The sequence below is a fragment of the Belonocnema kinseyi genome, chromosome 6 (assembly GCF_010883055.1).
Source record: "Belonocnema kinseyi isolate 2016_QV_RU_SX_M_011 chromosome 6, B_treatae_v1, whole genome shotgun sequence".
NCBI classification, from domain to species: domain Eukaryota; kingdom Metazoa; phylum Arthropoda; class Insecta; order Hymenoptera; family Cynipidae; genus Belonocnema; species Belonocnema kinseyi.
In genome coordinates this window covers 13,063,805-13,076,255 of record NC_046662.1, presented here as the reverse complement: position 1 = coordinate 13,076,255, position 12,451 = coordinate 13,063,805, and the positions used below count along the sequence as shown (strand labels likewise).

The window sequence follows — 12,451 nt, the reverse complement described above, 5'->3', positions numbered from 1 at the left end:
TGAAATTGAAATATATGCTTAAAAATTAAAAATCTAAAATGGAAAATTTTTAAAGTGATTTAAAGTAATAATCATGCGCCTCATGAAAAAAATTTATCTGAAAGAATCAGCAGGTAAAGAGTTAAATCTGGGAGTACAAAGTGCATAAAGTATTTTACTGATTTATTTCAAGTGCAAATCGGCCACTTCATGCACTGTAATACTAAATGTTACTTTCATCGTTTGCGTATGATTGATCTAATATGATTATATTTGAAAAGCTTTCAATAATTAGCGAGCAGAGCAAAGACAAAGATTCTCTTTAAATTTTCTATTCCGTGAGATGACGATACACAACTTGCTTGATTAATCGTGAGATATTAATTTTGTAATCTAACAAGAATCACTGCCAACTGAAAATTATGAACTCTGAACTTATGAATTGTAAATTGTGAGCTGCACATTTTAATACCCATTCAAGAATTTTTTCTAGACTTTTTGTCCTTGAAGATAAATCTTCAGTTTTAATGCGAAATCACTGCGATCTTTTCTAACTAAAAGATCTGTCGAATCAAGTGTCTAGTTATGTAAGAGATCAAACGAGCACTTACCAATTTGTTTCCTGTTACTGAAACAAAAGATCGAAAGGAGGAAAAGGGTTGATCCGCAGATGAAAATAATTGTCATGACAACCGCGTAGCCGTCATAGCCAATGACAGTGAACGGTTTTGGTAGAGGGGGCGCTGGGGGAGGCACCGGACAACTTGCCTCGCAATCCACACAACTGCAGGCTGGAGTTCCCGGCTAAACAACAATCATTATTATTATTATTTTTTTTTTAACATTTCTGTGTTGAAATGTTGTCACAGGTTTATATTGCCCAACATCTCGAAGGCATTTTTGGTTAGAGTTGGATTTTTTTTTATTTCATCATTTTTGCACGGGGCTGTCCCCATCAGTCACGGACGCATTTTTATAATGCAATCAAGTGATCTGATGAGAGCAGTCTGTCCAGACATATTGGACAAAGCCTGGTTTTACCCCATCATTCACGGACTGGGTTGCAGTCAAGTACACGATGGGGGGACCTACAGCTTAAGGTGGGTTCCGAACCACCAGAACCTTGGTAAAGGTACATTCAAAAATTTCCAGAGGTACCGGCTCAGGGATCGAAACCCGGACCTCTGAGGTGAAGTCAGTAATATATTTTTAAAAAATTAATACAATATCTCAAGAGAATAACTACAATTTAAAGTAATGTCAAAAATAATTATGCAACAATAAAAAAAACTTTTGTAACTTCAATAAATCAAAACTGAATTGTAAATGAAAGCATTCAAAGATGAATTCATTTGCATTTTAAACTTTTTAAATTAAGACTTAAAAAAAACAGTGTTTAAATGAAAAATTTAATATTAAATGCAGTTAAATTGAAAAATAGTTTTTTTTTTAAACTTTTATAAATTGAACAGTGGCCGTTCTAATTAAAGAAAAAAATTCCCTGTCATTTCCCGGTTTTTCCCGAATCACAAACATTTTTCACAGTCAATGAAATTTAAAAAATCGAACTCTGAAGCCAACAAATTTTTCATTTGAAGTAGTAAAAACTGACCTAAAAATTTAACTACTAAAAATGTAGATCTTGAATTTTGAACATTTAAAATTGAAGTTTAAAAGTTTTTCAGCCCAAAATTTTGCATTCAAATGTTCAATAATTTAAACGTATAAAATGGAAACTACTAACAATTCTCAAATGTAGAATTTTAAATTAAATTCAGTTTAACTATTAAATGAAAATTGTTTATTTTATATAAATCATAAAGTTCAAAGATTGAAGAACTAATTTTTTTTTGTAAATTGAACACTTCTTAAATTAAAAATTAAACTAAATTATTTTCATTTTAAATAGTTTGAAAATCTTTAAAATGCTTCCAATTTTTATTTCAACATCTTGAAACATTTACATGCTGTTTTTACTTTTTTCAAATTTTAAATTATTAAAAAATTTTTTTTTCAGAACTTCTAAGCATCTTTTTTTTCCTATTTTTCGATTTTTTCCTACAGATTTTTTCTTACTACCGAATAAAAAACTTTCTTTGAAATCTTCCACATTCATGTTTGATCAATTTGAAAATCTTTCCAAATCTTTTTAGAAATTCTGTTAAAATTAATTTTTTTAAATATAAAATAATTTTCAATTTTCCTAGAAAATGTTTTTTATACTTCGGAAGCCTTTTAAATTTCTTAAAAAGCTTCTAAATTTTTTGTTCGAAATCTGCCAAAATCTATATTTTGTTTTAAATGAGGACGTGGACTATTTGCACCGAAATTTCGGTATGAATAGCCAGAATTAGTCGGTAAACGTAGACACTTCGTTTAAATTATTTAAAATTTTTTTATGATTTTGAATTTTTTCATAATTTCTAAATATATGTTTAATTTACTCGAATTTTTTCTAAGAATAATATGTGTTCAATTGTTATTTATAAATCAAAATTCAACAATTAAGACTAAGAAACTATATTTTTTTAAATAGAACAATTAAAATTGTAACGCTTAAAGTTTAGTTGTACTTGTTTAGTTTTAAATATTTAATTTATAATTACTGATTTTAAATGAAGAGCCAGATATTTCTAAATATTAAGTAATTTTTTCTTTTTTCTGAATTAAACAATTTTAAATTGAACGGTTTAAAAATGGAATATTTTAGACTGAAATAATATTTGAAATTTAATAAAAGCCTAATTTCTAAATTTTAACTGTTTAAGTCTTGAAAACTGCATTTTAAAATTCTTTAAATTAAAATGTAGACTTAAAAATGAAGAATCTAAAATGGAAAATTTGTAAAGTGAAAGATTTCCGAATTACGCATTTTAAACTGAATAATATCATAATTGAAAAACATAACAATTTAACTAATTATTTAAAAAACAGTTGAAATCAAAGTTTGATGGATTTTTTTGTCTTCAAAAACTGTAAAATCCCCCCCCCCCCCCAAAAAAAAAGAATTCACTGTCATTTCCCGGGTTTTCCCGGTATTAAACAATACATTTGTAAATATTCGAAAATATATCATTTTAAGCAATTTTAAGCTAGAAACATAAAAAATTTACCGATTAAAATTTTGTTTAACCGAACACTTTTTAAACAAAAAGTTAAATTATTTTTATTTTAAATAATTCCAAATTAATAATGATTCAGCTGTTATTTATAGATTAAAATTCTACACTTTTGCTAAAAAATTAAAAAAATTAAAGATGGAAAAATAAAAATTGTATTTTAGCACTATGAAATTTTAACGACTCAAGCCTTTCAATTTCACACAATTCAGGTTCAAATTATTTAGTTTTCAGTATTTGGTTTATGATTGCTCATTTTAGGGGATGATAAAAGTTGGGATTTTTTTTAGATCTCATAAATTCCCTCCTGGGTAAATTTAACATTTTTAACACTTTTCTTTATCAAAAAATTTCTTAAATAAATTTTCAACAGTTGAAAACTGAACTGTTAAGAATTTAATTTTAAGCTGTTGAAAATTGAAGAAAATTGAAAATTCAATTCTCAAATATTGAAAATTGAATAAAAGAAAATTCAAACGCTGAAAATTAAAAATTTAACCGTTGTAAAGTCATTTTTCAAAAAATAAGAAAATGAATTGAAATAACCAAAATTTCATCGTTTCCAAGTCAATGAAAATATAAAAAATCAAAAAGGGTCTCTTCCAATTAAAAAAAAAATTATTAACCAAAACTTTCTCCTTTCCAACTGAATCAAAATGTTAGAAATAAAAACGTATCCTTCTTCCAATTCATAAAATATTGTAAACAAAAATGTTCTTCATTCCAACTTGTCAAAAATATTAATTATAAAAAATGTCCCTTTGATTGTTCAAGAAAAATTAAAGAATAAAATTTCCTGGTATCAATATTAATGAAAATTTGAAAAACATTAAAGTTCCTCTTACAATTCGGAAAAAAATTAAATGCCAAACTTCTCACCTCCTTTTTAAAAATTAGAATGGTGAAATTCAAACATTTTTTATGCATAAATTCTTTTAAGTTAAATAATTTTAACTTTAAGTCGTTGAAAATTATAATGGTTCAATTGTTATTTATACGTCAAAATTCAACACTTTCACTTAAAAATTAATTTAGTTTGATAATTTGAGTATTAAATATTTAATTTACAATTGCTCTTTTTTTAATTTGAAAATTTTAAAATTGAATGGATGAAAATGGAATATTTTAGATTGAAAAAATATTCGAATAAGAATGAAAATTGAATAAAAGCATTTTATTATGAATCTACTGGTTTGAAATTATTTTAAACTTTAAAATAGTTTATACGGTTTCAATCGGATGTTAAATTACTTAATGTTAAGGACTTTCAGAATCGTCTTCTAAAATCAATTAATGTTTAATTTTTTTTAATTTGAATTTTCAACCAAAAAAAATTCCAGTTTAGATACAAACATGAATTTTTAAACGAAAAATAAGTTTCTACGAAAAAATTGAATTTTCACCGAAGGGTTGAAATTTGTACTAAAGTAGATGAATTTTTAATAAAAAACGACAAACTTCTTTTATAATTTGAAGTTTCATATGAAAAATATTTCAGCGCATTTTTCAACACCAAATCATAAACTGTAAACAAAAAGTATGAATTTTTAACCAAATAGTTTAATTTTCAACCAAAACAGTTGCATTTTTGTCCAACAAAAGATTTAAATTCTGCAAAAGCAGATAAATTTTAAAATTAAAAAGACAAACTTTAAAAAGAGTTGAATTTTCAGCCGAACAATTTCATTTTTATCCAAGAAAGATGAAATTTCTTCTAAAACAGATGAATTAAAAAAAAAACTTTAAATTTTGATTAAAAAAGTAATTCAGTTCACTTCTGGACACCAAAATAAGAATAGTAAAACAATACATTAATTTTCTGTTACACAGTCGAATTTTTAACCAAAATATATAACTTTTTAACATCCGAAAAAGAATTCAGCAACAAATTATGATGAATTTGCAACCAAAAAGGATGTCTTTTTAAGAAAATTGTTGATTAGCTTTTTAATTGTTTAGGTCTTTAAAAATTGCATTTTCAAAATTCTTTCAAAGAAAAATATAAGCTTAAAAATTAAATCTAAAATCTAACATTTTTAAAGTAAAAGATTCATGAATTTTGCATTAAAAACTGAAAAATTTTAGAGTTGGAAAAGATAAAAATTCAACCAATTGTTTTTAAACGCTGGTGAAATCAAGCTGGGACAGATTTTTCTCCCAAATATTAGTCAAAATTTGGGTAATCAAATAAATTCTCTCATTTCCCGATTTCTCCAGGGCTCATAAAAATCCCGGTGATTTCCGGTTCAGCGTATTATTGATAAATATTTAAATGATAATGAAAAAAAGATGGTCGTACATTAAGAGCCTTGTTGCAAGGAGTAATTTCGGGATCCAATGGCTGAAAGCCATTTTCTTCTTGATCCACAGCCTTGTAGGTAATTTGAAAGGGAACATAGAGGTTGTGCGCAGCATCCCCCATATAATCATACCACCTCTTTGCGCTGCATCTACTGGCACCCCATTCACCACACATCATGTCTAATGCTAATTGGCCAGTGCTTGGCACGGAAACTTTGTTGCACGAGTTGAACGTACCATTCAAGTACTTGTTAGTTATATAAACGTCAATTCCATTTACATACGAAGTATCTGTAACAAACGCAACAAGATTTATACGTTAAACTTAAAATTTAAGAAATTTAAATTAGATTAAAATTCAAATTAAATATCCTATTTAACGTCCAATAATCAAATTGCTGCAAACTCCTGAAATAAAAAACAAAAATCCAACATCCAACGACCAAATTTGGACCACGACAAAGAAAAAATGCTCCTATTGTCACCTGAAAAAATTTTAAAAAAACCTTTGTTTTTAAATTTGAGACAAAAATAAAAACAAAGAGGAAAGAAAAATAAGAAGGCAACCAACCAACCACATACCTTTCCTTCTTTTTTAATTTTTTTCGTCTTTTTAATTATTATTATCAAATTAGAATAAAAGAACATTGAAAATAAAATAAATAAATAATAATAAATAAATTTTAATCGTTGGATTCTTGTTTTTTTCAGGAGTTTGCATTAATCGTTAATTCTCGATTCAAATAAAATTCAAGCTGGATGCCTACACGGCAATTTCACTTTTTATGGTCAATTAATAATTTCATTATCAGGGTGGCCGTTTTATTCAAAGAAAAAAATTCCCGGTAATTTGCCGGTTCGCAAACAATGTGGCCGTTTTAATCGACGAAATAAATTCCCGGTCATTTCCCGGTTCGCAAACATTTTTCATGGTCAATGGAATAAATAACTAACATTATTCAGTATAAAAAAATATAAATCCACGTTATCATGTTCAATGCTCTAAATTAAAAAATCAATCACTGAACTTTAAACTTTTCAAAATTATATAATTTTAAGAAATTTTAAGCTAGAAACATTAAATATTGGAAAATTGAAAAAATTTTAACTAAACACTTCTTAAATTTCAAATTTCATTATTTTCTTTTTAAATAGTTCAAACTACTTTAGAAAGCTTCAAAATGTTATTTAAAATCTTGAGTAAACTAGAAGTTGTTTTATATTTGTTTTAAATTTAACATTATTTTGGAAATTTTGTCAGAACTTTTTCAGAACTTAAGAGATATGTCGAAGTTTTGAAAAGATTCAAACTTAATGTAACAAAAAAATTAGATTCTTTTCAAAAATTATGAAAGGCTTCAAAAGAATAAAAAAATGTTCTTAAGATTCATAGGAAAATTAAAAATAATTTTTCATTTTGAAAAATTATTTTAAGAGAATATTTAAAAAGTTTTTCAACGATTTAAGTAAAAATTTTCAAAAAAGATTCTAGAAGATTTTAAGAAAACTTTCTGAAATTTGCATGCTAATTTTTTATCTTTTTAAAACTCCTAAAATATCTGTTAAAATTACTAAATTTTTTCTACAACAATTAAAATCGTAACGTTCAAAGTTTAAAGGTTCTTTGAAATTTTAACGATTCCAGACTTTCTATGTCAAAAAATTCAGTTAAAGATTCTTTACTTTTAAATATTTGGTTTCAATTTACTTGCCTTAAATAAAAATTCAAATATTGCTCAATATTCAATAATTAATCTATTTTTTAATTAAAAATTTCAAATTGAATGGGTTAAAATGAATATTTTAGACTGAAACAATATTTTAAACGTAATAAAATCCTTTAATTAAGAATATACCGAATATACCGTTAAAGTTTTAACGTTAAAATCTGAAAATTCTTAAATTTTGAACTGATTTAAAATCTTTTTGTCAAATCGTTTTTGTTCACTTTTTATTACTCAAAGTAGATACATTTGAATTTTTTTTATTTATTTATTAAATAAAAATGTTTTTTATCCAAAATTTCCCACATCAAAGGCTCTTATTTATTTTTTTTAAGTCTTTATGAAAGCATTTAAAAATTCTTCAAATTAAAAATGTAAGCTTTAAAATAAAAATTTTGAATGGAAAACTTTTAAAGTAAAAAAATTATGAATTAAGCCTTGTAAGCTAAATAATAGCATAATTGAAAATCATAACAATTCAACTAATTATTTAAAAACTGTTGAAATCAAACGTGGACATATTTTTCTTTTGCAAATTTGTAAAATTCCCGGTCTCAAAAAATTCCCGGTTTCCCGGTCTAGCGGCTATCCTGGCAAACAATTTTCACGGTCAATAAAATTTTTAAAATCGAACTCTGAAGCTAAAAATTTTTCAATTTGAATTAACAAAATCTGAGTTGAAAATTAAAACACTCAAAATGGAACTCTTGAATTTTTAACTTTTAAAATTCAAGTTTAACAATTTTTAAACACGTATAAAATGGAAGATGCTAACACTTTTCTACTGACATTTTTAAATTAAATGCAATTAAATCCCCATGTTTTGTATTAAATGAGTACAGATTCCTCTGAATTTCGCATCATCAATTTTTTATTTTACCTGACTGATCTAAATTTTTGCTAGGTATAAAAAAAACCTTACACCCCGGTGATCACTAAAGTTAATACAAAACAAATGTTCAATTTTCAGTTTGAAAAATTAATTTCCAAAAAAAAAGGAATTTTCAACAAAATAGTTACCCTTTGAACCAAAGTGATGAATCTTTGATAAAAAAAATGAATTCTCAAAGAAAAATCAAATAGTTATTTCCACAAAAGAAAAATTCTTCAATTAAAAATAGTTTAATTAAATAAAAAAAAAAAACAGAATTTTCAACAAATCCTCAAACAAGGCAGACTAATTTTCAAAACAAAAAGAAGAACCTTCAATAAATGAGTTCAATTTTTAACCAAAACCATATTTTTTAGTCAATAACCAAAAAAAAATATCTAAAATATTGAATTTTCGAGACAAACAAATGAATTTCTTGCAAAACAGTTGCGTTTTTAATACAAAAATATGAATTTTTGACAACAAAATCTTTCATTTTTAACTCACGAAAGACGCGTTTCAATCTAATAAATGAATTCGTAATTAATAAATATCAATTATTAAGGGATTTTTCTACCAAAAAAGATAAATTTTCAACCATAAATAAAATAGCTTATTCTTTAGCCACAAAAATAAATATTCAACCAAAGAAGCTAATTTTTAGCCAAAAAAAGAACAGTTAAACTTTCAGTAGAAAATTACTTGGCAACCAAACACCTGATTTTTGAACCAAAAAGATTAAATTTCTACCAAAAATGGATAAATTTCCCCCCAAAAAATGGAACAGTTCAATTTTTTGTTTCAAAATGCAACTATTTTGGTAAAAAGCAATCTTTTTTGTTCAAAATTTCAACTATTTTTACGAAAATTCACCCTTTCGGATTGAACATTCATCTTGTATGGCTGAAAATGAACTTTGTTCTCGAAAATTCGAGTTTTCGGGATGAAAATTTAACTGTCTAACTGAAATTCAATTTACGAAAAGTGAATAAAAAATAGTTTCCCATTTAAATCCTACATTGATTTAAAAACCGTTTCTTTGCCACTTTAATATAGGCACCATTTTGCAGTATTCTGTTACTTTTGAATTATTAATTTGATGAATTTTGTATTTGAAGAAATTTTCTCAGAAAGTTTCAAACCATTTAAATTCTTAATGAAATCAGCCCAGAATGAGGTAGCTTGGTTATTTTTTTATGAAGCTATTGAAAAATAAATTAAATTGTAATGTTTTCTTAAATTTTAAATAAACTTCAACATAATAATCACTTTTGAATTTTCTTGGCCTCATTTAGAAGGAAAATTTCTGAACAATCAATAACTGCAAACTTTTTCAATTTTTTTGTCCCAACTTCACCTTTTGCAAAACTCAACAAACAAATTGTAGAATTATGCTGATACTTTAATGCAATTCTTTACAAATGTAACTTGAAAATGAGCACGAGAACATTAAAAATATTTATGATTTCCGATTTTATTTGAAATTTATGAAAATATTACAGTTTTTCACTACTTTTGCAATAACATATTAAAAAATTGAAAAAATAAATGTACCCTGGACTTATATTATTTAAAATGTAAATAGCGTTCAGCCTCGTTAAGAGAAAACAATTTTACATAATTTAGAATTAATTAAATTGAAGATATTTAAATACTACAAAATGGATGTGTCCACGCCTAGATAGCTCCGGGCAAGATGATCATAGTTATGTAATTTTAAGTTATTGGCAGTGACCTTTCTAAAAAAATACAAAATTAATGAATGCATTTCCAATGGAAAAAATAGTACAAACGGTTCTTAAATCTTAAATCCTGACGTTCATTCTAACCATCCTTTAACACAATAGAACACAAACTTTCAAAATAAATGAATTTTCAAATAAAATTATGAATATTTAACTGAAATACTTGAATTTTTAACCAAAAAGATAAAATTTTAAACAATAAGATTAATTTTGAAACAAAGTATTAATTTTCTATCGAAAAATACAATTTTTAATCAAATATATGAATTTAAATAAAATATTTTAATTTTCAATCCGGAGACAAATTTTCAACCAAATAGTTGAATTTTTAACTAAAAAAAAAAAGAATCTTCAACAGAAAATGGAATAGTTACATTGTTGTAAAACAAATGAATTTTCATCTTAACTGATGAATTTTTAGCTAAAATGATGAATCCTCCAACTGGAATAATTAAATTTTAAACAAAAAAATGAGTTTTTAACTAAACCAGTGAATCTTCAACTGAAATAGTTGAACGTTCAAAAAAAAAAGAGTAAAAAATATAAATTGTCAATTAAAACCTAAATAATCAAGTTTTAATGTTTGACAAAAAAGACGAAATTTTCAATTAAAAAAGATCATTTTTCAACCAAAAACTAAATAATTCAATTAAAAGTAAAAAAATTAATGTTCAACCAAGAAAATTAATTTTCAATTAAAATTATGGAAAATTCAACTGGAATAGTATTTTAAATTTAAGAACAAAATTATTTTAGACTTAAAAAGAAAGAAAATCTAAATAAAAAAGATAAATTTTCGGTAAAAAAGTTCCTTTTCATCCAAAGGAAAAAGAAATTTGCAATCAAATAGCTCACTTTTCAACCAAAGAAATGAATTTACAATTAAAATGATAAATCTTTAACTTAAAAAATAAATTTTTAACATAAGAGTTTATTTTTCAACCAATGAAATTTATTTTTAATGTAAAAGATGAATTTTCAACTAATACTCAAAATGGAACGGTTTAATTTTCTGTTAAAAAAATTGACTTTACACTAAACCGATAACTTTTCAACTAAAATGCTGAATCTTTCACTGAAATAGTTGAATTTTATACTTTCCAAAAAGATGAATTTTCAACAAAAAAGAAGAATTTCCCACAAATTACATGAACTAAAAGAATATTAATTTTTAAATGCGGAATATCAATTTTCAATCAAATAGTTGAATTTTTATCCAAAAAAGATAAAATTTCAACCAAAAATAAAATAGTTTATTTTCTGTTAAAAATCTAATTCTTAACAAAAAAAATCGGATTCTGACGACAAAAATGAACTTTTAACGAAAGATTTTCAAATTTTAACAGCAAGTAGTTGAAATTTCAAGAAAAAAGATAAATGTCAAACGAAAAATGTAAAAAAAAATTATTATTTAGAAATATTTCCATTTCGAAATACTACTTCTATTCTAGAAACTACTTAAAGCACTTTCTTTTTCTAATACTTTCTTTTTCTACAATTTGGAAGAATTTAAAAAAAAAATTCCGTTCCAAGTGGACAATTTCCTGTTCCAAGTGAAATTAAATTTCTTTACCAAAACTTCCTGTCCCAAAATGAAAAAGAAGATTACTTTCACTCATATGCTCTGCAACTATAGATAAAGTAGAATTCACTTTTTTAAATTGGCCAAAATTATTAAAATAATAAAAACTTGAATTTCGCTACGATTAGATGTAAAATTCCGGCTTTTTAATTTAAGTCCCGGTCAATAAAATTCCCGGTTTCATGGTCAAGTCATCACTCTGCAATCACTGTTAATGTTAATGCACCAATTCAAAAATTGTTAATGAACGGAGATTATGCTAATCTGCTACTGTATATGATTAGCTGGGAAAAATTTCGAAGAAGAAATCCTAACAATGCTGTAACAATCAAAATTTTATGGACGTAGCTGACCGGAAAACTGCAGAAAAAAACCTGAATGAGTTGAATGAGCTGATGAGCACACAACCAAAGACTGTGATAAGGACCCTACAGCTGATAATGTACCAATTGTGGAGGAATACATATATTTCAATCTATAGGAAATGCGAAGCATTAACTAAAGTCGAAACCAGCAGCCCAATAAGAAGAACTATCGATAATCGGTTCCAAGATAATCCCAGAATGTCAACAAACCAATCTCAGTAAAAAAAAAAAAACCTAACCAAATAGAGTCTATAGCGGATGGTGCTGATAAGCAATTGTACAGTTCAGTAAAAACAGGTAAGAATAAGAATTTTAAGTTATCACTATAATTCAAATGATACAGATTTTACTCTAGGTGGTGTAGTATATAAACTGAAAATCTTTTTGATGATTTAAATAAAACCAATTTATCTACATTTTTAAATATCAGAAAAGCTAATTGATGGCTCAATTTACATTTAACGTAATCGGAATCTGGGAAAATAAACTTGATTCAAGTTATGAAAAGAAAGTTTTAGGCTACTATATGTATAGAGCAGATAGAAATAGTCATGGTGGTGGGGGTTACTCTGACTATATAAAATATTATTAAGGGCATGTGACACAGCTAAATACCTATATTGCCGACGACAGTTTTTCAGTTCACTGAATGTTTTTTTGAATCTAAGAACTTTTTTTGTAAATAAAATATCGAGCTGAAACTTTGGGAAATGTATTAGAGTGCAATAAAGTACGTTTAGGTACTGCATTTTGGTAGGAACTTCA

General features: G+C 25.5%; 1 protein-coding gene across 1 annotated transcript in view; it reads right to left on the bottom strand.

Moving 5' to 3' along the window:
- The window catches only part of LOC117175268 (NPC intracellular cholesterol transporter 1), a 91,937-nt gene that overhangs the window by 58,942 nt on the left and 20,544 nt on the right, over positions 1-12,451 (bottom strand). The window contains exons 3-4 of the mRNA XM_033364976.1: positions 5,398-5,690; positions 591-783 (exon numbers count right to left, since the gene is read on the bottom strand). Coding sequence (XP_033220867.1) covers positions 591-783; positions 5,398-5,690 — 486 coding nt within the window. The remainder of the gene's footprint in view (positions 1-590; positions 784-5,397; positions 5,691-12,451) is intronic.